Raw genomic sequence first — 25,639 nt, 5'->3', positions numbered from 1 at the left:
GGTCATGCATGTCAACTTTATTTATTGCTGTAATTGAATAGTTGTAAAGCTATAGAATGAAATAACCACGGCTAGAGTTGCCCGTGGGCATAAGTCCCGCGTCCATCAAGATTCAGGGGGTGGCGTCGGACCGGAGAGACTGCTGGTCCCGTCGGGCCATCCTTCGTAGAGCTCGGCCGCGACGCCGCGGGACGACGGAGCGTAGGCCTGGACCGGGTAGGACCCGGCCGGTGGGTCTATTTTCAGAAGGACCGTCCTCCTCCGCTCCTCTCCGGAAGCAGGAACGAACCCGACACCGCCGATCATCCTCAACAGCCTAAACGGCGTCGTCTTCTCCAGAGCGCCCGCCCTGGCCTCAGACAGGTCCAGGGGAGAAAGCCAGCCTGTCCCGTGGACCCACCCAACCAGGACGGCGATGGCGTTACAGGGGAGGACGGCGTGGGGAACCAGGGCGGTGAGGATGATGAGCAACAACCAGGGCAGAGCCGCAGCGGGGAAAGTCACGCCGCACAAGAAGGCCTTGGTCATTCTCGTGCGTGTGGAGGTTACAGCCACGCACGCCAGGGCCGCAGGAAGCAGCCCCTCGTTCTGGGCGCGGCCATCGTCGCCCTGCAGGAGATCAAAGACGCTGTAGAGGAAGCCTGTGATGGCCGACAGCAGGAAGAACGCGAACAGGAAACGCACAGTGCCAACGCCTTTCTCCATGCCGCCGCCGAGAAACGCCAGGGCCGCCATGTTGAGGAGGAGCTGAGGAACGGTGCGGTGGAAGAACGGGAACGCCAGCAGCGTGTGGAAGTGGCCGTTCTGGAAAACGGCGGCGCCGACGCCGAGGACGCTCGGGGGGAAGTGGAAGTACGTTCTGGTCAAAAATAAGAGGCACGATAGAAAGGCCAGGGTCAAAACGCCGCTGGTGGGGGCGGGAACTGCGTGTTTGAAAAGTTCAAACGTCATTTTAAAGTATTCGAGAAGTCGCATTTTTAGCCAAAAGAATTGTTCGGTAATTTAAAAAACGCGACAATGATCTAACCGGAAGTCTCTCGGCTGCCATCAACTTTTACATCTATTGCAAACCTCTCGCGTTGATTGTAGACCTTGATGAGTGAGGGGGGGGGAAATGTCATTAAGTAGAATATAACGACATTTAAATCCGACACAGAAGTCGTTTTGAGGACATGCGCAAAAAGCTTCGAGAGCAAAATGACAACTTCTCGTGAGACCTTTCAAAATAAAGCGCAGCGACGTTCAGTGGCGCTCTTTGCGCTAATTATATTCTGTATATAATCGACCGTGTTTAATGTACGCGAGTCGGAACTATAAAATTCAGATGTCCAAAGTATGTAGCGCAAAACTGAAAGCGTTCACATAATAGAAAGTACATTTCTACAACTTCCGGGTTTCGCTCATATCCCACTACTGATTATTCTGATTTATTTATATATATAATTTCCAGCGAGTATGGATACCTGTATATATTTATATTCAATTTGCGTATTTCTAACAGGAGGGGTGGTGCATTCTCACAATGTTTATTATTGATAAAAGGATCAGCTGCATTGACGTTCGCATGGCTCGCGCGTCTGTCCTACTTCCGGTGACGTAGGGTCATCGCGGCGGATGTTGATGTTTTGTTTAGACGCTCGCTGAAGACTCCGTGAACTGTGTCCTCACCGGAACGGTTTGGCGGTGGCTGCATTCACGGTCCTTGTGCTCGTTCGCCGGTAACGAGGCTCTTCTCTTCACCGGCACCGTGTCTCTCCCGGGAAGCGCGAGGCCGAGTCGTGCGATGATGGAGGACTTTGACGAGATCTACGAGGAGGAGGAGGAGGAGGAGGAAGAGGAGGACGAGGACAGGGCCGCGGAGGAGCAGCTCCTCAAGTATGCTCCGGACCCGGTGGTGGTGCGAGGGTCCGGTCACGTCACCGTGTAAGCAGCTCAACACACGATCAATCCGGGGGGAGATTAACATTTATTCCCGATTATAAAGCTCGGTCTCCGTGCACAACTGGCTGCTAGCTAAATTAGCCACTGTTGTTGCCCTAGTGTAGCCAGTTAGCATCGAGCTAACTCCACGATAGCAGGCTAGCAAGCACATTAAAGTAACTTCATTCACTGAACTCACGTTTCCACGCGATTATAATCTGGACTGATAACAGACAAGGATAAGCGTGCTAAATGCTTCTGTGTGTGATAGATTATAAATGTAATTTAGCACTGAATTAATTTAATTGGGTTTTTTGTTACCTATGAGATCCTTTAAACATTTTAATGTCATGTGGCTTTTAAAAACAACAACTCAGAGCAAGATGGTAAATCAATATTTCTTTATATGGTAGATAATAAACTGAAACTGACGTGTAAAGTTAATTGTCCACGCAACATGCTGTCAGTGCATATTTGAAAGTTTGCTTCCCCCCCCCCCCCCTGATCTACGCAGGTTTGGACTTAGTAACAAATTTGAGTCAGAATTTCCTTCAGCGCTCACAGGAAAGGTACGTTTTTTTAATTTTAATGTTTTAATTGATATTGATTCAATGTCACATATATTAAAATCAGGAGGAGATGACTAGATATACATATATGACGTAAAATAAAAACTTCTATTGTGTGTTGTATCAATGTCTTTATTATCTGATCAAATAAAGCACTTGCATACAGATACATTGCATTGGTGCAAACCCCACATAAAACATTCCAACTGAAGCACGTCATATGTATGTTACTATAGTAACTATACCACGTGTGTAATTCCTCAGGTGGCACCAGAGGAATTCAAAGCCAGTATCAACCGCGTAAACGGCTGCCTCAGGAAGACGTTGCCAGTCAACGTGCGATGGCTGCTGTGTGGCTGCTTATGTTGCTGTTGCACGTTGGGCCTCAGCTTGTGGCCGGTCGTCTGCCTCAGCAAGCGGGTGAGTTGTCTGTTATCCTCACAAAGATCAAAAGTGAATTCAGAACGATTTAGGAAGCTGTGTTAGGATGTGAGGACGATGAATGCCACTTCTGTTTCCCAGACGAGAAGATCGATGGAGAAACTTCTGGAGTGGGAGAATAGCAGACTTTACCACAAGGTGAGTTGGACCGTTGTTGTTCGCATTAGCAGTCGAGACATGCTATATAAAATGCTCGTGTTTGTCGCCCTTTGCTTGCAGTTGTGTTTGCATTGGAGACTGAGCAAAAGGAAGTGTGAGACCAATAACATGATGGAATATGTAAGTGACTCCTTTCGTTGATACGGGAAGGTAGGCTTAAGTAGCGATCAAATCATTTAAATGCATAGACACGTGGACAAAAATGTTTGTGCCCCTCCCTTAATGAAAGAAGAGCCACGACGGTCACTCAACTTCAACACCTTGAAACTGACAAAATCAATAAAGATTTACAGAAAATGACCCAATGGAAAAAAAGCAGGCATTGCTTTTGAATTGTGGTTTAGCCTCGGCATCTGGAAGTCACTCGTACCTCGGAAGTAAAATGTTGCTCGCAGGTTTTCTCCTGTCTCGGAACACTCGTATATCGAGGTATTACTGTACATCGTGACTATTAGTTTAGGAAGCGTCTACACGAGGTGTGTGTGACACATCTATATGATCAGACTGAAACATGTACGTTTGAGAACTGATCATTTCTTTGTCTCACAGTAACCGGCTCTTTCTCTCCCCTGCAGGTAATCTTAATAGAGTTCTTGCCCAAGATCCCCATCTTCAGACCAGACTAGCTCAACCGAGGCAGATTTTTTTTAACCTCCTTGTGGCTCTAAAGCCCCCGAATAACAACTCTTCCCAAAATACTCTGTGTTTTTGTTTACAAGGTAGCATCGGTCCTCCCCCCCCCCCCCCCCCCAATCTTTCTCTAAACCTTTTGTTTACAAATCCAACATTCCAACCATTACACATTTTTTGAATGACTTCCCCGTTGACCCGCGGCCTGGCCCGTTCTCACGCCGGGCTACTTGGTACCGGCCTGTCTGATTTCATTTGGAGAATCAGCCAAGCTTTATGGATGTCGGACCCAGAGCTGGAAAGTAGCCTCTCAAAACTCAGTTCTTTTTGGTCCAACTTGGAATTTTGCAACTATTATGTTGCACCACTGGCACGACGAGGCCACTGAAAAGCAAACATTTTGAACGTTTTCATGTTACCTGCTCTCGTCAACTGAAACTGCTTCAGGAAAGAAAGAAGCGGATGCTTCTGTAACGGTTGTCTTGCTGCTCCAAGTCAATACAGGACCCTGTGGAGGGGCAGCGTGTGGAACTCCAAAACGAAGTTCATCAATATTAGTGCGCAGCCGGCAGACTTATCTTACAGGAGTGTGTGACCAGTGAGCAGAACGGTGGAACCTTTCACTCTTCTCATCAGCAGCCGGACATTCTTCTCTCAGTTATGTACACTGTGCATCAGCCTATCCTAGTGACAGTCACACACCCTGATTGTACTCTCTGTAGTGGGTCAAATGCTGCCTTGCCTAACAACTGCTTTTAAATCCCAGCGGAATAAGTAACCTGGAAAAGAAGGCCGCATTTCTTTGTTTTTTTTTTTAAGTATTTGGATTTGGGGGGGGGGGGCTGTATGTAATGTGCTTGTGTGTGTCTGAGAGAGAAACAAGCAAAATGAAAATGAGAAATGAAATCATTTTTACTCTGTAAATCAGAGTTCTCTTTTGACATAACCATATTTTGTTGTAGTTATTTATAAATCCTAGAGCGCATTTAAGTAATATGTGCAGACATTTAATGGGTCCCTTTTTTTCTTTATTTTTTGTTGTTTAATGTTCATGTTTCAACACAAAAGCACACAATGACTTTCCTGAGCACCGTCACATGGGCCTTCTTCCACAATCTTCGGATATCGAATGATTTACCGTATTCGTGTTTCAAGGTGTCGATCCGACCCTTAAGAGAAGGTTCTTGTGTTTTCAGTATAATCTGATTAATTAATTTCATTGGATCATTCCATTTTTTAGTTAACGTACAGTGAAACGGGGGCTTACTGATAACTGCACTGGGTTAAACCGAACTGCTCCCAAATCAGGAAAGTGCATTTAAAGCTACATAAATGTTTATATTGGCAATGCAAAATGACAATGTATAACACACACTGGGTTATTCATAATGCACAGAGTGCAAACCTGATAGTGCAGGTGTCCTGGAGCGTTTTAGCACCTTTTTAGCTCATTGTTTTCGGTTTACATGGCGCTAAAAGGAAAGTTACTTGTAAATGTGCATTCATCTGGCAGCCAGAAACATGCTTCGAAATGACTGATGGTGTTAAACGTTAAAAGTTTGCCGTCGGCATGCTCGGAATATGCAAATATTTTCTAGCAAGTAGAAGAATCAGTCCAGAAAAGGAAATGCCTTTGTGACTATAGTATGAATATAATTATCCCCGTTCAGGAGACCTTGATTTTTATATATATACAGTATAAACGAATGAGATGGAACCGATCGGCTCAGTTTTAGGTCGCTCAGCTCTGGAGATTGTACGAGTCACACTCAGGGGATCATACGAGCCAAACAACAACAATGTAGCTTTGGAAAATCTGCCATCAGTTTGTTTTTTCTTTCTCCCTCAAAGTTACACTGGTGGAGCTCGTTTCAATACTACAAATTCCCCAACTAGGCCCTCTGTGGTCGGGTAATTGAAGAACTGCATATTCAATGGACCTGAAAACTCAAGTCACTGTTTGTAGATGCTCAAAGACCCAAATTCACTTGATGAGCACTGGACTGCCTACTGGCTCCTTAAGTCACATCTGTATGTTTGTTTGGGGTCTGGTCTAAGTAAATTAAGACACAAGATCGTATGCAGATATTTGTGTATGTGTGTGTGTGCATGGTTTATGCGAGTGTTCTTCATTGATCTCAGACTGAGCCGTGCACAGTCAGTGAGTCCTTTTATGTCATCTGGAGTGTATGTTTGAGGGAAAGAAAGATAAATGTACATATGACTCGGGAGCAGGTGTATGTACAGTAATAAACAAGGCTATGGGCATCCTGGAATTTGTTGCTTTTTTTTAACAGATGACAATTTCCGCAGATTTTAAATTCAAATTGATTAATTCTGCAAATAGTCTCTAAATTCATTGGGAAAATTGTAGAAGAGTTAAATACCTTGTTTTTATTAACTCGCGTCAACTAAATTTTGTAATGTATTTTCTGCTAATAACAGGAAGATTAAATTAATGCAAAATGAATCTAAAAATATTGTCCGTAATGTGTGCCCTACTCTGATTTTATATCTGAATTTTCTGAGGTTTTTAACAAGCTTGGTTCTGAAAACGGAACAGATACTCGTTGTGGGAGATTTGCCTTGCTGCCTTGCTACTGCCTTCATCCCATTATTAGACTCAATTGGCTTCTCCCAGAGAGTGAAAGAATCCACCCACAGCTTTAATCACACCTTGGATCTGGTTCTCACAGATGGTATTGATATTAATCAATTCATTGTATTTCCACTGACCACAAATTCATCACTTTTAAATGTGTATTATTGGACTACACGCCATCAAACAGAACTGCCTTGGCTAGATGTTCTGTCTGATGGTGCTATTGCTAAATTCAAAGGCGTAATCCCATCAGCATTATCAAGTCTTAACATATAGATCATCTTGTAGGTGGTGCTGAGGACTCGATGCGAACAACGCTTGACTCCATAATAAAAAACTACAACCAAAAAGGAAAGGTTTAATTCTGAAATTAGATTGTTAAAGCAAACAGCCCGAAGGCTGGAGAGAATATTGGAGAGGAGTCTTGTTTAATCTCAAAAAACAACCTAAAAATTTACAGGACGACGCTCCGCAAATTGAGAGCAGCATATTACTCACCTCTAATAAGAGAGAACAGCTCTAATCCCAGGTGTCTCTGACAGCGTAGCCAGGCTAACACAAAGCGGCAGCTCTACCGGCCCTTCTGTTCCCACAGGTCTCCGTAGTGATGATTTCATGAACTTCTATTCGTGATGCTGCAAGTGAATCAACTCTGACTCACTTTTACTTTTCATGGTTGGAGCATAAAGGTACCAAGAACAATTTAGAACCTTTTGATGACGATCCGGATCACCATTCTAGTTTTATTTGTTATCATTTTATTGGTCAGGGTTCTCTTTAGACTTTAGACATGGCCTCTTCATCACTCAATGATGTCACGGTATCATCACAGGAATACGTGCTTACATGCGCGGGTTATGTGATTTGTCCAGGCATACATGTTATATCGTTGTGTGTGGACGTAGGAGTGAAGTATGAAGAATCGTAATTAGTGTGATTAGCTCAAACTGGGAAAACTATGTATTCACCAGCCTTATTATTATTATTGCAAGAATCGCCTTTAGACAGACGTGACTCGCTGTGAATTTTAATTTTTCAAAAGTCCGGTCAGGTCGCTGGACAACACCTTGAGCAATTCTTTCAGTCCATCTTCACTGTTCAGAATTGTGTTGATGTAGTCGAATGCTTCAGAGCCTATTTCGTCCATGGTATTGGTCAGATCAATAACTTGGGTTTCTTGGGACGGAGACTCGTCTGGGCACAATCCTGCAATGGGAAAAGAAGAGCGACATTAATTTGAGTTCTTCCATTGAACAGAATCTGAATGTGTAACTTCATCAGCCATATCTGCACCTTTATGTTACAAAGACTGAAACAATAATAGATGTCCTGTTTTTTATAGTTGATGCTAAATGATGCTGGTTGTGCTGCATGTCGTTGCACTTTTCTTCTGTTGAAGATACAGGCACATTTTGTATTCACATCTTTAAGCATTGAACATGTCATGTTTAAAGATACTTTCATATTGCCAGGGGGTAGCATGTTTGGCACAGTGACGACTTTAAGATCCCCCAGTACCTTTTTCTGGGTCCAGGATAGCCGGTGATGGTAAGTTCAGACACTCTGTCTGCTTGACAAACTCTCGCAGCTCTTCAGCAGTCACCTTGCTTCTCTTACCTGAGAGACAGAAACGGTGTATTCAAAGGTGAGTGTGACAGTGTGACAGAGCAAATGTATATGCACGTAGGGTAAGTTCAGTAGCATTGTGTGTTTTATACTAGGAGACAATGATTTCCATTCTGCCTGCTATATAAGTCTCTCATCAGAGTTCTGGCAATGTGACGGAAAAATAAATAAATTCTGTCTGTATTTAATGGGCTTCCATTCATTGAATTTATTTGTACAAACAAGTTGCACATCTCCAAATGTAGAGGCATCCTTTATAGTCTTTGTTTCAGCTGCTAATTAGCTAGAGCTTTCTGCCAGGGGAGAATCATCAAGTATATACCCTCCTAAATAAATCTGAAACACTTCAGAAAAAATATATATAAACTGATTCTGTAATGCAGAAAGCAGAATGTTTTGACCATTTAATCTGGAGTGTGAATCGTCTGTTTTAAAGTCACTCTATGAATGTCTACTAAATTATTTTGACTGCAATAACGTCATCAGTGTCCATATCCGTTCTTACTCAGGAGCTGCAGACCAGCATAGGTCCGTCCTCCGATGACGGATTCTGAGTAGGAAACAAGGCAATCGGGGCAGCCAGTAGTCAGAAAGGTTTCAGATGCACGGATGGGTTTATCTGAGGACACGCGGATGCATAAACGCATGTTAGTGCGCAATGAGTGCTGCGCAATACTGAACACAAAGTTCAAATGTTTGTTTAACACTCACCCATAGTGAGAGTGCTGTTTATCAAGGTCAGCTTAGTCCTGAGGGCAAAGCAGATGCCAAGCCTTTGAAGAATGGAACATTTTAACAATTAAATTGCATGTTAAAATCATCTAAAGTACCAAAATACTTACTGGGCTCTTGGAGTTATTGTGGTTGGCGATAAAACACAAGCTCAAAATGTTGACAGCACTACCGGATATTTAGGTTTCGGAATTACATTTTTTGAGAATGAAAGACATTCAGGCCATCGCTCTCGTTGGCAGGCGTGACCTTCATCCAGGCACTTTCCACAAACTTCTTTGTCAGCAATTTGGAACCTGTGAGGTTGGTGCTCTCCGCTGCGAATATCCACTTGCCTGTCAGCTGAAACAGACGCCGCCGTTTACACAAAGAAAAAAAAAGGTTCCAACATAGGAAAGATGAGAACGAAGTCTGCGTGTCTTCACCTGCTCTCTTCCTTGGATGTCAAGGCGTTGGGTTATCGTCTCACAGTTGGTCACGGGCGCCGACTGTCCGCTTGACAGGAGCCCGAGCAAAGCCACAGCGACATGAATGAACCCCATCATGGCTCACCGCTTGACCGAGAAGTTGAATCTCCGGGTTTTGGAGCTTGAAGTTGGTTTTGAGTCTCGACTTAAGCGGGTGCACCGAATGCCATTGGCTCATTTTGGTGAACTTTAGAAGAGCGTTTCACAACGCGATTGTTTGCATAGTCATAGTCGGCGAGCGGGAAGGTAGTGGGTAGGTATTATGTCATGTCCTGTCCTGATTTCATGATCTCTTAGCAACAGTTATGCATGACAAATATCTATCTTTCTATCTAAAGATAATAAATGCAGACGTTGGCTGTGGTGGCTGATGAGTCTGCAGAGAGGGATGATGTAATGACTCCGATCTGACTTGTGCTCACCCAACAGTCCAACACTTTGTCAGACCTGTGACTATGTTTGTTGACATGCCAACGAGACTTTGAAGTATTCATTCTTTTTTTTGGGGGGGGGGGGGGGGAGTGTGCATTCTGCTGACAAAGCATTATTGCACATGCTTGCACTAGACTATTTTTTTTCCCTCTCAGCCAATAAGCGTTAGAGGAGGTTATTTGTTCACACACAGCCGTCTCCTGTTTGATTAGGATGGGTTGCCGTGGTGTTTTTGGGGGCCACTCATTAAGATCCAGGTGAAGAAGTGGATTCTACATTGCTTTTTCCATTTATTTAAAGATTCATTTTCATGTAAAACAACAATAGGCTGATCAAAATAGACAAGCATGGACAGTTTGTGAGGCTGAACTACTTGGTTTCTGGAATCTATTCACTATATCGGGTCGACTGATGGTGGAATGATTTGATTATTTGTTCTGATACTGTGCAATAGAAGTACAACTCTGTTGCAATATTGTTTTTAAAAACAAACATGTTTACTGAACTATAAAGTCTATAGACTTTAGTACATATTATCACTGATTTTAACTTATTATAAATATATAAACCATGACATAACTTTAAAAATAAATAAATCAGCTCCTCATTGGTTTTAATATGGAACTGGACATTTAATGCTGTCATGGTTTGTCCCTCTCAGAAATTCTCCTGTCATCAAATTCACTGATAATATTATCAGAGTTGATCAACCATGTTGATTAAAACCGACGTGTTGTTTTGTTTGTAATTTATCCGTTTATTCTTGTTGCATCAGTTTATTCAAGTGTCACAGTCAAATCAATAAATCAATTTAAGCCCTAACGTTTGTCTCGTAAATTGTAAAAGGAGCATTTTTGAAATAACCATAGCAATGGCGACTGCCTTTTTGATCCGTTACATAATGTACGCATCAAAGACATTCTTCAGGCAACTAATATTTTTACAGCAACCGATCAGTATACATTTGTCGTAGTCCAGAGAAATTATGAATGCCCAAATAAGTAACTTTTCTCTCACAGTTTCAAAAGAAAACATTCTGCAATGCTAATGATTTTGGGCATAGATCAGAATGATCAATTATGAAAGATGACTGATGCATTCAGTTCACAAATATATCAAAGAGTGTGTCCAGGACTCTTGCTAGTCGTTGTCCCGCCTTCGCCTCCAGCAGAGAGTTGAAGTCAAGGAGCCCGTCGGAAGGAAGGTCGTCTTGTGGGCAGATTTCTGTGTACATGCACGTTAAGAAGTCACACAGCAGCCATGACAGGCATAGCCTGTCTAGATCTGTTCAAATGGGTTCAACTTCTCACCTGAGTTTGGGTCCATCATTATAGGGGATGGCATCTGGAGACATTCGGCTTGTTTCTGTAACATCTCCAGAGCAGCAGGTGAGACAGTCTGTCTCCTACCTGGACATTAAGAGGCCAGAATTAGGATTCCAGTTCTAAATAAGATGTTGAAATAAAATTAAAAAAAAGGTCCTACACAGATGTGAAGTTGTTTAAGTTGAGTATGTATTTCTTACTGAAAAGAAAAAGGCCGGTGAACTTCTCTTCACCAGAGATGACTTCTTCAAAAACCACCTGACAGTCCTCAGAGGCAGCGGTCAGGAAGACGTCCTTGAGGTAGAAAGGTTGCTCTGAAAAACAAGAGCATCCCAGTAAATGTTTAAACGCAGCGGCTCTGAAGAGTCCCCCCCCACCCCCCCACCCCCCAACGCACTGCGGATCGCTTCACCCACCGATGACCACCGTGCCGTTTTCGAAAGTTGCGTTGAAAGACACGGTCGAACACTGAAAGTGCCTGTGAGGAAAGGAGAATGTCTTCAGAACAAGATGCATAAAGATTAATCTCTATAAATCGAAATGACAATAAATAAATACAAATACATATACAGGTATCTAAATATGTCGCCTCCAGCACTGTGTGTGGTTTGTGAGGATTTACGTTCTTTGAGTCTGGATGAAATTGATGATGTTGCTCTGGGGCACTGCGCTGATGTTCACCCAGACATTGGTCAACAGATGGGCCAGGGAGCGGCTTCCCGGGAGGTCAGAGCTTCCACCAATGTACAGCCAGCTCCCCAACATCTGGAGGACACAAGCGGAACGCTGGCTATTCAAAGAAGAGGCTGTAGAATCATTTAACATTATTGCTGATTAAACAATGTGCATTTAACCTAACAAGATGCGGGGGAGAAAACCAGAAAAGCCTTCGGACAACGTCCTCAGACTGAATTAATAGGAGACACTGGACATGCTTACTTACGTCTTCTTTGCTGGGAGTTATTGGTTTAACCAAAGTCTCGCAGTCACTTATAGGAGCAGAGCATCGGCATGAAAGCAGACTCAGCAACACGACGGGAACGCACTTCATCCTGCAGATGATTCAAATGTCGTTCTTTTAGTTTGAATCTCTTCCACTTTCCGTTTTTACGCTGTCTCCGTGCGTAACGCTCCCGCTGAGCACATTCCACTCCCCCAGAATTCACCATGTTTAATCAGAGATTAAACTTTGACCTGCTCGAGGATAATAATGCACCGTTCAGACGCACAACTAAAAAGTGGGAACCGGGTGCTAAATCTGACCTGATTTTGTTTTTAATTGGGCTCGAATGTGTGTCGTCAACACAAGATTTACCCGTTTTGACATGTTCTCACATTTTTTAGGTTTTATGTAGGGGGGAAAAAAAAAATTCTTCTCAGTCAAAGCCATAAAGTGTAACATTGAGTGATCTATTTTCACACTGTTCACTGAATGTCACAAAGCAAAGATGTAAAAGTTTTGAACTTTTTCACGCACTGGCCTTTTGTTACATTTATTTAGCAGATAGGTTCGTTTGTATACTCGCTGATCCATCTGTGGCCTTGGGCAGGAGGTAATCTAATGACACTACAGGACTTACAAAGTTACTCTTTCAAATCAATAGAATTCCTCTTTTTCTCTTTGGTAACAAAAAATTGGAGCAAATGCATTTTAATGTGCATTGTGTCAAATGAGAGTAATAAACACTCTTAACATGGATTAGGTTTGTCTGATAAAGTAAAACAATGTTTTAAGACTACTGACAAATATACAATACTAATATTAAGCACGTTTTATTGTCACCAATAAGCTTTCAGGGCAAAGTCCGAGAGATGTTATGAGAGTAAATCTCTTTTATGAGCACATTTTCTTTGTGGTAGTATTTGATGAAACATTTGAATGCATTTCATGATACGATTTGGATAAAGATCTTTGTCATACGTTTATGATTGGTGCAATGTTTCGATGACAAAGGTTCCGTTACCCACATCTCCTCCACATCGTCAATCATCCAAGAACTCAGAAACTTTTAATCTTTTAATTTAGAAAGACAAATTCCTGGGAAATAATTTACCGGTACTCAAAAAAAATCACAAATACACATTTTTCCAAAGTATTTCTTTTTACTGAACATAAACTGAGAGGTCACTATTAGCGCAAAAGGACAACAAACAAACAGAAATAGCTCAATCTCCCGATGCTCCTGAGCACACGGTGAAAGCTGTTACAGAAACGCTCAGAGAGGAAGCTGAGGAGTAATAAAACAGACTGATGTCTGATACCGGCCAGCCACAGGAAAGAAAAACAAGGAGATGACAACAAGAGGAGCTCCTCTCCATTCATCCTCTTTCTGAAGTGATAGGTAGGAGGAAGGAGAAGAATTGAGATTGATGGAGACAGGAGTGACAGGAGGCAGCTTCCTGGTTTTCCCGATCTCATCTTGGTGGTGGGAGACCCAGGAGGACAGGCAGGCCGACAGAGGGAGGAAGACCGGGAGGTGTCGATCTCTACTCCATGGCTTCCTGGTTCTCTTGGTCGGCGCTGATCTCCTCGCTGGCCTCTTTGCCCTCCTTGCTCCTCTTGCTTTTCTTGTGTTTGTGTCTCCGGTGACTGTCGGCGTCCTCGCTGTCATGTCTCCTCCTGCTACTGCTGCTGATTGTGTGGGGGGGGGGGGGAGAAAGGTGGATTTAGGGTTTGGGGAATGTTGCTCTACAAATGTCATTATTATTATTTCAGAGGATGAGAAATGTGGCCTCTCTTTGAGCTAACTAGGCTAACATGATGGGTCTCTGCTAATTTGTTTTAAAATGACATAAAAACCAGCTAAAAACAGTCGACATTCTCACCAGAGAAGACGTTTATCCTATTTTCATTCTAATTAGTCTCACTGCAGATTCATTTTATTCAGGAAGGGTTGCTTTAAGAGAGCAGCTTCTTTACTCACCTGCGAGACGACTTGTGGCGTCCGTCCTCTTTCTCTCGATGCCGCCTGTCTCTGTGCCGCTCTTCTTTCTCGCGGCTCGCCCGGTCACGGTGTTGTCGGTCTACGTAACCACGCTCCTGGTACTCACGGTAACGATAGCGTTCCTCGTCACTACGCAGTTCAAAGGACAGGAGGCTTCACTCTCGTTATTCCATTTTTCCCCCCCAAACGGAAGTCACAACAGTAACAACGACAACAACGAATCCTGAACTACAAGAGTAAAAATCGACATTTAAAAATGTTGACTCGGGATATCTGCCAGAGCGCGGAAACACTCGTATCAATGCTGCATGTTTCCTTAATTCGATTAAAAACTGTATCTTACAAAGTCAAACCTCTTAGAATTATCTTTATGCAACACAACATCATTATTCTCTGAGGAAGGTCAACGTGCGATAGACGTTACAAGTTCCTTTACCTGGTGTAACTAATGGCTGAAGGGCTGTGCTCCCTCTCTCTCTCCCGCTCATGTGTCCTCTCCCGAGGCCGTTCTCTCTCCTTCTCTCTCTTGTCCTCTCGACGGGGATAGTATTCCCAAGGTTTCGAGTTGTCCATCATGGGCGCCCAAGGAGGAGGCGCACCTCCAGCCATGGGTGGAGGGTAAGCGCCTGAAAAGGCGTAGTAGGCAGAGGAAGACTTTTATTTTGTTACGATTAGTCGAAGAATTGTCCGCTGAATAGGTAAAGATGCAATACTTTTGTCATCGTGCACATTTGCTGTGATTGGTCAAAATATTCTTGTTTACATTTCAGTCAGTCGTTCATGTACCAAAAAATATATGACATTTGAAAAGCAGGTGATTCTACAAAGCCTCCTACCCTGAGGGAACGGGTAGGAAGGCACGGGGCGTCCGTCGTAGCCTCCAGGGTGAGCACTGCGGAAACCAAGTAAAGACAATGTGTTACGGTGAGACGCTTAAATAATCCTGGTTTGTCTCCATTTTCATAAATGTGCCATTATACAACAAAAATATCTGCTTAGAACTTAGAAGATTTTTTTTTCATGGCCTTTAGGGAAAACTTTCTGCAAACCTGTAATAAAGACTTTTGCAATTTGTATAATGGGAAGGTAAAAATGTACTGAAGAGGCAAGTGTCCATTTTAGTATTACCTCTCCATTGTCTGAATGATAGCAGGCGGGGGCCCGCTAGGCGGAGGAGGAAATCCAGGAGGAGGGACGGTAATGGGCAACCCTAAAAGTGAGGAAGAGATCATAAATACCGCAGAGAGCAGACGGACAATAAGAAGAAGTGGCTGCAAAAGGAAAACTTACCCAGGAACTTACTGGGTGGCGGGATGAGTGGGGGTGCAGTGCTGACATTCGGTGGAGGAGGGAGGAAAGGAGGAGGTGGGATGTTAGGAGGAAGCGGTCCAGGAGGGAAGAAGGTGGGTATCTTGGCTGGAGCTGGATCAGCATCTGTTTGTTCAGCGATCACCTGCCAAACAACGGACAGGAGCGTCCGGGATTAGGGATCGGAGATTCAGGCAAAAATACTGTTGATAATCCACTAATCCACGAGCCCGCCCCAACGCAGACACGGGTCGCTGCGTGGAGACGGCCCCTCTCCATTGAGCGGTCGAGCCGAGAGAACAAAAGATCGAGTAGGGAGAAGCAGAGGAAGAGAAACCGGGCCGGGATGCGCATCGTTTCTGTGCACCTGGATATTGTTGCCGTCCAGATTGTGCCGGCGCCGCCCTTCAACCCTGCTGATGGTGGCCGTCCCGCCGCCGATCACGTCTATGGTGCCGCTCGTTTTCCTGGGAAATTCGTTTGGAAAGATAAAAAATAAAGTCAACGACACTAACCCACTTACCTAATACCTAATCAGCAAACACACACCGATACCAACATATGTGCAGAAAGCTAATAGCACGTAGCATCTGCTTTAGAGATATCTAAATTTATAATGTTGTCTGTAACAGCCCCCCCCCCCCATTTCACTTACGTATAATAAGACATGTCCGGAGGAGGAGGGCCAGGCCACTGAGGGGGGGAGATCCTACCATATTGAAACAAAGGCAAGGGGTAAAGGAAATGAGAGGAACATCATCCCTCCCTCTCTCACACGTTCGATTTTAATTCAAAAAGCATTTGGATGAAAAGACAGATGTAGTTCGCACAGCTTCCTTTTTTTTTTGCACACACACCATTTCCGTTGGGAACTGCACTTGCGTCGTGTCACCAGGCGTCTCACGCGAAGGTAAAAGCAGCGTTACCTGGTCACTTGGGCGATGGCCGACTTGTACATGTTGGAAGGAGACGTGAAGTCTGGCTTCGAGGTGTGAACCTGCAAGCTGGACATGTCCTTCTCATTGCCTGTCCTGCCCTGCTGGACCTTACGGAGAGACAAAATACGTTGAATATATTGAAAGTGGTCATCCAACGCAGAGAAAGTTATATATATATTTATACATCATAAAAATAAATACTTTGATGCACAATGCAGCTCTTCACCACATTCTAAAATGTTAAAGTCCCTTTAATTACAAGGTAAATGGTTAAATATCAGGAGGGGAGCGGGACAGAAAGAGCGAGAATCGGGGAAGCAGTAGAGTGACGGTATTTTTGTACGGTCTTCATCGTGGTTAGAAAGTCCGACGCAAGCATCCCGGCCGACAAAACGCTCCGAGTCCAACCGAGTGACGCAGGAACGATGCTAAAGGACAGTTAGCACTGGTCTCTCACTGTGATCTTGCTCGTCACCGAGCCGATGCTGGACACCTCCAAGCCCATGCGCAGCCTCTTCTGTTTTTCACAGTAAGCCTTCCACGTGTCCTCATTGAAACCGTAGTTAAAATAGTCAGAGAGATCCGCTCCTATATGCGCACACACACACACACACACACACACACAAAATAAATATTTGTGAAATAGCGAACATGCCTAAAAAAACCCCCACAAAAAAGGTCTACAGGATTGCAAAGACAGACCTGGCTTCCTCCAAGGCTTCTCTTCAAAGGACTCCATCTCTACCTCCTGCACAGGAACCCCGTTAATGCTTCCAGGTGCATCCATGTCTACTCCCTTCAGTTTGGTTCCTAGGAAGAAAAAAACAAAAACATAAGGAGTCACACAATCTACTAAATACAGTTTGCACATTATATCAAAGATCTGGGTCTTCTAAACAGAATACAACACAAAAAAAAATATCTTATTTTTAAAAAGGGACAAAACAGGAAAAAGCAACAGCAAGAAGTTCAAGAGTGATACCTTGTCCATACGGTCTGGAGCCTGTTGACTTTATGTTGAGATTGACCGGGGGAGCTCCATAAGGTCTGGGAGGAAATAAATGTAAAAATGTTCTACATATAAATGAACAAATAAATATCACATCCTCTGCGCGCAAGAACAGACACTCCTGTGGTGACAGAGTCTTTTTTTTTTATCTGCTGAAGGTGAACGTTAACAAAGAGTAACTCCAGTTACAGTTCTTACATCCAACAAGCGGGTTATTTCCCCCCCCCCCCCGTCTGTCCGTTTATTCATTGGTTGTTTTCTCAGCACACAAAAAGCAGAACTGAACGGATAGCCATGAAACGTTTTAGGAGTGCGGGCCTCGACCAAGATTGCAATCCAAGCCGTCTTTGAAATGTAAAGCGTTTCACGTAACATTTGCCTGCAGACGTTAGTTTAATCTAAGCAGATCACAAATGGAACGAAACCCACATATACTGTGGCGCTCCGGTCTTTATGTCTCCTATGGTGACACGGACGTCGTCATCGTCATCATCACTGTCACTGTCGCTCTCAACGTTCTCGGCAGCAGCTTCGCCCGTCGGCTAAGAGACAGGACAGAAAACAAGAGACGTGGACAGTTCTCAGAGGGACAAAAGACGTCTGCGGGAGGAACAAGACAAAAAAAAACACGCATGAAAGCGACCTACCTCGGAGGCCACGCCATTCCCGATAGCGTGTGCGGCCGCCTCCTCCGTCGAAGCCTCAGCAGGGGTACTGTAGACAGAGCATGGCGTTAATTAAATGTATAAGATTAACTGGAACGAACCGCCCTCCCCAGTTCTAACGGGGGAACGCAGCAACTACGACTGCATTAAATGTTTGATACTCCAGTTGTGCCAAATGAAAGAGAAATGGTGGCGACTTTGTTTACGTTAGAGTCAATCAGGAAAACGGTCTTTTGCTAAACTCGTCAGCCTTCTTTGAATGATATAAATAAAACGTAATGGTCGCGTTACACGCTTCAATGCGCTTCTGTAAATGATGCTTCCTTTCTCCACCGAGTGCCTTTTATAACAGCGTAATCAAATCAACGCTGGGCGAGAACAGATGTGATACCTGACTGCGGCATTGAGCTTGGCTTCCTCCTCTTCATCTTTGCTCTCAGATTCATCTGAAACCATATAAAGTAGCAGCAATTAAATCTACAGCTGAATAATAGCATGTTATTTTTTTTTACTTTATACTCAAGCAGATATCTGCAGCAGTATTTACCACACTTTAATATGGACTATTTAATCAAAAAAAACACCAGCGTTATCTTTTAATTAATATAATTATCTGAATTATTTTACTTTTCATACTGCATATGCAGAAGGCCGATACAACCTGCCGATAAGCAGGAGCTGCTATATTGGCATCCATGCTAACTCTTGTGCTAATCTTCTCATAAATGCAGACAATGCTTATTGGTTATACGTTCATCAACACGAAGAAAACATCCTCTCTGCTCATAACTGTGAATATTTGATATTTAATTGCTATTATTTTTTTACCTCCATACAGCCATTCCTCCTCCTCGTCTCCAGCGCTAGCATCAGCAGCGCTAGCATCGGCAGCGCTTGTTTTGTCCGCTTCTTCCGCCGACATGTTACCTTAACGTCGAACTAAGACCGTTTAATTAAAACAAAAAAAGCTCCTCCTGAAAGCTGAAACGCGCCTGCCCGATAACGTTTCCCTTCAATGAGGAAACGCGATTCGTTAAGAAAAATTATGCCTTCATAGTCAATTCCAACATCTGCTAAGGTGCATGCAACCGGAAGAGATTGTTGTTGGCGTCCCGTTAAGGCCCAGAGTAGAGTATTGCTCCAGAAACCACAGCGTCACCTTGAGGGCAAGACGCAGTATGACGAGGGGCAAAAAAACGAAGAATCCACTGGACTTGCTCTGTTCAAGTTTGATTGAAGACGTTTCACCTTTGAGAGGTGAGATAAATTGACATCATGTGAATACTTCACATACTCATGCATACTTCCCAATAATGTTCTCCATAGAGTTGTACTTCATTACTATAGAAAATTGAAATACCCAAGTAAGTAGATGTACCTTATAATTCACAGTGTGTGTGTGTGTGACACCTATGTATCTATAATGTTCTGCAGGAGCTCAGTTCGTTTAGCTACTTTGTTTCCACCGTAGTGAAGATCAAACGGTTCAAACGGTTCAAAGGATTCTCCTGCAACATTGTTTCCTTTACTTCCTGCTTCAATCATAAAGATGGATCTTTCTCTCTTCCAGACCAGTGAGTCTCCATCTTCACATCGTAAATGGTGCCATGGCAGTTTATAAAGTCACTGACTAGAAATTAATTTAACCCTTTAAGTCCAGTCTATCATATATGATACACGTTCAGAATTTTGAGACTTCTCGATCGTAAGTTGATCTTTATATGTATTTATTTTTTCAAGATAAATTCATTTTAATTAACTCATTCAAAAGTTTAGGCTGATGATGGCACTAGAGGACAGGTCAATATTTCATTATCAAGGATTTATTTAACAAATAAAGATCCTGACACAAAAACTTGGTGAACAATTTTTCATTTTCTGGGGGCAAATATCCCTGGGATCAGATTGACACCATGGCTAAAATGTGTCAGTAATATTCAAGGATAATGGGAGGGTTCAATTGAAGAATCAACATTTTAAGTATATGAACGATGGAAAAGTGTCAATTTTATGGTTATTTAGTACATTTACTCAATTTGTTAGAAAATGTAATTATTATCTTTAAGGTTTTTTTTATATACTGTATACATAACTGGTGTTGTAGTTTCAATACATTGTGCATTTGGGGTAAAAGGTGTGCGTTAATAAGTTCATTTACTTCATTGTTTGTATGGCCTGAAGAGGTTTTAAATTTGTTTGCAGAATAAGAACAAATTTAAGTAAGAACATGTTGATGAATCACAGATCTGTGCATCAAATGTTCATACGCATGATTTAAGCACAAAGTGTCTCTGGGAAAACCCCAAGACTCCATCTTCCAGGAGATTCCAAGCAGGAAGGAAATAGTGTGTTTCCATCTATGTAACAACATGACAGAATTATATAGTTATTCTAATGGGTACATACACTTTATGTAATAAAGAAAATCTATGTTTAATTGGATGGTTATGGTGTAATTTGCATGATTTAGGGGTCCATAGCCTGAATAGATTCGGGACCGCTGCACTAACACAAACACAGATGCTTCCACCATTCATAAATTCATGAAATCAAGCAGTAGCTGCAGGCTCATGTTGATGGAAACGATCCATGATTGCTGTTGTGGTTCTGTTTCCTCGGTATTGCAGAGGATTCTTAATGCATTTATGGCCATTAAGCAGTTAAGTGAAGGCCCCTATAGCTCGGACGGCAAATGATGGGGAAATATGTGCATTCTCTGACTTTCTAGGCACTGCCACTTTAGCGACGATCATTTCTCTGCGGTGAAGATTACACAGAGGTGGGGGCAATTTTCACACATACTTTAAAGCATTCCAGAGCTAATATATTAATTAGAATATACAAATATGGGAATAAAGATATTAGCATGTACAGCCCCCCCCCCCCCCCCCCTGCAAATCATGGGAGAACTACACATTATTTCTTATCTACTAAATCTACTATATCACATTACTTGCATGAGTCTTTTGCCGGATCTTGGTGTGTTCACAATATACACAGGAAGTACAGGGAGATGAGATGCAAGGCAAATGTAGACTTCTTCTCCCCCCATTGGCATTTCCAGTTGTTGGAAGTTAGTATCTTGTGACAGGCCTGTGACTATATGCTCCCGGCTGATAAAAATGAAAATTCTGTCGCTTTAATTTAGCTCTGAAATGAAAACCATTTGCGAAACCATTTTGAAAATGTTTGGAACTGCATAAACTAGTCATTAAGACTTCCTCCAGGCTGAACTCACAGTAGGCCATCGCTCAAACAAACTCAGACGCACAGACAACAAACAAGCACAAAATAAACTACAAGATTTAAATTGTATGTGCAATAATATAGACAATCCTTTTTAAACATTGGGAAGCGACTGTAAAAGAATTGAAGATTTGAGTTCTGGAATTAAACTGGATGACTGATTCTTAATAGGTTCAGAACCCAACCCACTGGAGAATCTGACAATTGAAAAATGCAAGATTGGATTTATATTCTCAACCGACTTCTGATGGTTGCTTTGAGACTGCATCAGCTTGTTCTAATGCCATCTAAAAGCAACCACCATAAGTCCTATTTTCATTGTTCCGATGCTCAATATACATTAAAAGATTAGGGGACTTGTTTCAATATTAGCAGAACAGTACAAAAGAACATTTGCTGGAGGTGTCAGGACTGATGCATGTCCTGAGCACTGGCTAGCTGGGTGTACCTAATTAACTGGCCAATGCGTGTATAATGCAACATTTGAATGCAATTAATATGTAATGGTGAGAATCCACACGAAAACAGAGCTGAAATTCCAGCTCATTAAAGTTCCTTGTGCTATTCCTTTAGTTTTCCATCAGGCTTGGAACTGGTATGGCAAATTCCTGCATCATTTCATGCTCCATCACTTCCCCCTTCCTCTTTTTATTCAATCTATGCCTTTTACACCTCTGCTCTCCATTCTCTTGCATCATCTATGACTTTATATCCCCCTCAGCTTCACCCATTGTATTATCCTATCGCTGCGTCCTATTGGCTCCATACTGCCTCCCTCCTTGCATCCATCCCTCTCTCCTTACAGTGGATTAGGAGGTTTCCAGCCGAGTCGATGCTAATAAGGTTTATCCGGACAGAGGATGATCAGTAATTACAAACGCCGATATTATCTTACTAGCTTATGCATTTTCAATCCGCATTATTTGAATCTAGCATATGTCCATCCGAAAACACGGCGATGCCATTTTAATTACATCTTAACATGGCCGTTTCTCTTTTGTTTTGCAACACAAAGATCCATCTGCCATGGAAGTAAATGCAGGATTGTTTCAAGCTAAAGCGTCTCTGAACATGACTGAGCGGTTGTAAATGTGATTAGAGATATTCCTCCATTTGCATGTAATTAAGATTTGAGGTTTTGGATGCTAATTTATTTTTGATCTAGAAGGTATTGATAGTGGAGCCAATTGTCCATCTGACTCCCCAAAATAATGTTTTAACCAAATGCTGAAGTATTCCTAGTCTGAATATTCATATTCATCGGAGGGTTCAACCAAAATGAATGATATCAAAGAGCTTTCATTGTTTCCCTTTGGAAAAGTTTTACATTCATGTATTGTTGTGCAAACCCAAAGTCTGATGAACCCAGCAGCTCATAATTCCTATGTGGAACACCGCAAATGAACCATGGGTTAACACTTAAAAACCACATATAGTGGGTAAAAACAACAACAACTGAAAACAGCCATCCATTGACGGTGTTGAAGGAGAGGAGAGACGTGTCCGGTTCATAATATCCAGTCAGCAGTCAGACATCAGTGTAGGATTGCAGAAGAAGAAATGGATTTGCTGAGGATTGAAAGGACAAAGGAGGGAGGATGAGGTATTCTTGTGTCTTCTTCTTGGTGGAGCCGAAGGAGGCCTGCCTGCCAGCGGGAAAGAAGAAAAGTCCATTTACAAGAGATTGAGTTAGTGTGTGTGTGTGTGTGTGTCACTGAAAAAGAGAGACGAAGAGAGAAAAGAGAGACAGGGGAGTTAAACGTGAAAGAGAGGGAGAGAGAGAGAGAGAGAGAGGTATGTTTTTCATTACGTAATCTGATTTAAGTGGCTATTTTTCACGTATGAAACCTCCGTTGCCCTCTACAAGTCTGCTGTCCTCATCAGTTAAAAGCACTGAGTGAGTCATGTTGTGGGTCTGCTCATATGCACAAATGTGCACACACACACACACACACACACGCACAGATGCACCACAGTCATAGTGAGTCAGCCAAGATCTGCTATAGACGCTCACCTCAGTGATAAATAATGTAAAAGAGAAGGGCGTGTAAATTTCTCAAATGACACGTGAACTCAGCAGACAGTTCAACATATGGACAAACACGCAACGCATGAAACACGCAACACACAAACACGCAATGCAGAAACACGCAACACACAAACACGCAATGCAGAAACACACAAACACGCAACACACAAACACGCAACACACAAACACGCAACGCAGAAACACACAACACAGAAACACGCAACGCAGAAACACGCAACGCATGAAACACACAACACACAAACACGCAACACACAAACACGCAACGCAGAAACACACAACACACAAACACGCAACGCAGAAACACGCAACACACAAACACGCAACGCAGAAACACACAAACACGCAACACACAAACACGCAACACACAAACACGCAATGCAGAAACACACAATGCAGAAACACACAAACACGCAACACACAAACACGCAACGCAGAAACACACAACACAGAAACACGCAACGCAGAAACACACAATGCAGAAACACACAAACACGCAACACACAAACACGCAACACACAAACACGCAACACACAAACACGCAACGCATGAAACACGCAACACACAAACACGCAATGCAGAAACACACAAACACGCAACACACAAACACGCAACGCAGAAACACACAACACAGAAACACGCAACACAGAAACACACAACACAGAAACACGCAACGCAGAAACACACAACACACAAACACGCAACGCAGAAACACACAAACACGCAACACACAAACACGCAACACACAAACACGCAACGCAGAAACACACAACACACAAATAAGCAAAGTAGAAACACGCAACACAGAAATACACAACACAGAAACACACAACACACAAACACGCAACAGCTGGACTTCGGGACGTGGACAGGTGCGTCGTGCTCTGACACCTCGAGGTGCAGGTTTCCTTTGTTCAAATGGTTCAAGAGAGAAGTGTTTATTTACAGCTACAGTTTGGGGAACTCCCCCCCCCCCTTCTAGTCAAGCAGATAGTTAAAGGGTTAAATCTGTCTGGTTGCTGGAGCTAATGGTCACTCAAGAAGTATTTAAGCACATAATCAAATTGTCCTTCATGCGCTCTGTTTTCGTGCCCGTTAACACAATTGAGATGTGGTGTGTTTTAAAATCAGAGTTTATGAAAGTACTCCTTTTCAGATTGTTGTTGTGTCTGGATTATAATCCTGCAGTTAGTAAAGGCTGGAAACATGATATCTCCTCGTATTTTACATTTAAAGATTTAAATGAAGTTTTCAGACTCAAATTCTTTATTAGCATTTTTATAAGGGTTGAAAAAGAAATATTTTTGCGGGGCAAATATGAAAGCCCCCTTTAGAGGCATCGCTGTGTGGAAACACTCTCAAGCACATGCTTTGGCCACAAACATCTCAGACCACAAACATCTTTCTTCCCTGCTTCGGGCATTTTCCTATTCTCTGATGATTTTCTGCAATTGATTGATTACATTTTCCAGAACATTACACTGAAAAAACAAACCAATTATACAAATAATCAATTTAGCTTATGCCTTCTTTTTTTTATCTTCATCCCACCATCATGTTTTAGGAAAGGCGCAAAGCAGCTTTTGTGCGATGCAGTTCACAATGATCCCTATTTGTCCGTTCACATATTTCTCTCAAGGAACAGGAAACACAGATAGAAAGATAACGACAAAGAAAAAACTAACATCAAAAACCGGAGGCGGTGAAGACAACGAGCAAACACAGCATCTTCTCACTGCTTCTCCTTCACCAGAGGCTCCGGAAACTAGGAAACCAGTCAAATGCTTCTCTCGCTGCAACCCCATGATGAGCAAGCATGTGTTTATTTCATGTTTTATTCCTTTGATGGAAATGAATGGGTATTATGAACCAGGACTGGTGAGCAATGAGACGATAAAGGCTTCCAGTCCAGCTGCATGAGAAAGACAAATGATCAACAGTTTTTCCTGGATGTCTGTTTTCATTCCCATAAAACAGTAGAGTAAAGTGTATCTTAATAAATTGAGGGGCACCATTTCAAATGTAAGATTTTTATAGCATCCTTGGTAAATTACAAATGATATATTTCTGATTTCTGGCATAAAAATGTCCAAAATATTTATTACCCAGGCTGAAGTCTTGATAATATTTATAGTCCATATATATTATTATTATCGTAGTGTGGGGCCTTGAATAATATAAAGTCGACTAGATGATAATAGTGGTGATATATTGGGATAGAAATTACACGACAAATCTCTGTGATTAAAATCGCAGTCATCTAAAAGTGTAGATTTGTATTACGGTAATCGCCAGCGTGACTGCGTGAGGAAGGCGATCTCCGGTATTACCGTACCCGGGACTCATCACTTTGGCGAGTCGATGCGGGGCAGAAAGGAGTGGCGGCGAGCCAGCGAGAGGGCGCGGCGCCGTGACTCCCCGTCACGGGAGGCGCATCCTACCGGATCATCGTGTTTGTGCGCTCATTACCGTGGACTCCGTGGAGCGACCTGTCCGTGCGGGCTGCCGTGCGCGTCTCTCTCTCTCTGCGCGGGATGCTGAGACCCGCACGTGAAAAACACTTGGATCCCGCCTCACC

General features: G+C 42.9%; 3 protein-coding genes across 4 annotated transcripts; 1 reads left to right on the top strand and 2 right to left on the bottom strand.

Annotated features, from left to right (window-relative positions):
- Positions 1-6: 6 nt before the first annotated feature.
- Positions 7-984, bottom strand: rhbdd2 (rhomboid domain containing 2). Its single transcript, XM_068751178.1, has one exon. The coding sequence runs from the start codon at positions 973-975 to the stop codon at positions 106-108; it is 870 nt and encodes a 289-aa protein (XP_068607279.1). The 5' UTR covers positions 976-984; the 3' UTR covers positions 7-105.
- Positions 985-1,783: 799 nt separating this feature from the next.
- chic2 (cysteine-rich hydrophobic domain 2) lies at positions 1,784-3,715 on the top strand. Its single transcript, XM_068751283.1, has 6 exons — positions 1,784-1,923; positions 2,435-2,489; positions 2,754-2,909; positions 3,012-3,068; positions 3,150-3,209; positions 3,665-3,715. Exons 1-6 carry the CDS (start codon positions 1,784-1,786, stop codon positions 3,713-3,715), a joined length of 519 nt encoding a protein of 172 aa, XP_068607384.1.
- A 9,231-nt stretch (positions 3,716-12,946) lies between these two features.
- On the bottom strand, positions 12,947-18,691 carry fip1l1b (FIP1 like 1b (S. cerevisiae)). Of its 2 annotated transcripts, none has more exons than XM_068750824.1 (16): positions 18,597-18,691; positions 18,160-18,214; positions 17,751-17,817; positions 17,533-17,645; positions 17,077-17,141; positions 16,797-16,904; positions 16,552-16,682; positions 16,083-16,201; positions 15,812-15,865; positions 15,524-15,623; positions 15,139-15,301; positions 14,977-15,058; positions 14,685-14,740; positions 14,285-14,474; positions 13,828-13,977; positions 12,947-13,535 (listed from the first exon to the last, which is right to left on the bottom strand). In XM_068750824.1, the coding sequence occupies exons 1-16, from the start codon at positions 18,688-18,690 to the stop codon at positions 13,391-13,393; spliced, it is 1,692 nt and encodes a 563-aa protein (XP_068606925.1). In that variant the 5' UTR covers position 18,691; the 3' UTR covers positions 12,947-13,390. The 2 variants fall into 2 exon arrangements, with proteins under 2 accessions (XP_068606925.1, XP_068606926.1); XM_068750825.1 differs by having other exon boundaries at positions 12,947-13,532.
- Positions 18,692-25,639: the final 6,948 nt, after the last annotated feature.

The sequence above is a fragment of the Brachionichthys hirsutus genome, chromosome 17, assembly GCF_040956055.1.
Source record: "Brachionichthys hirsutus isolate HB-005 chromosome 17, CSIRO-AGI_Bhir_v1, whole genome shotgun sequence".
NCBI lineage: Eukaryota > Metazoa > Chordata > Actinopteri > Lophiiformes > Brachionichthyidae > Brachionichthys > Brachionichthys hirsutus.
This window is presented reverse-complemented; position numbering and strand designations above follow the sequence as displayed.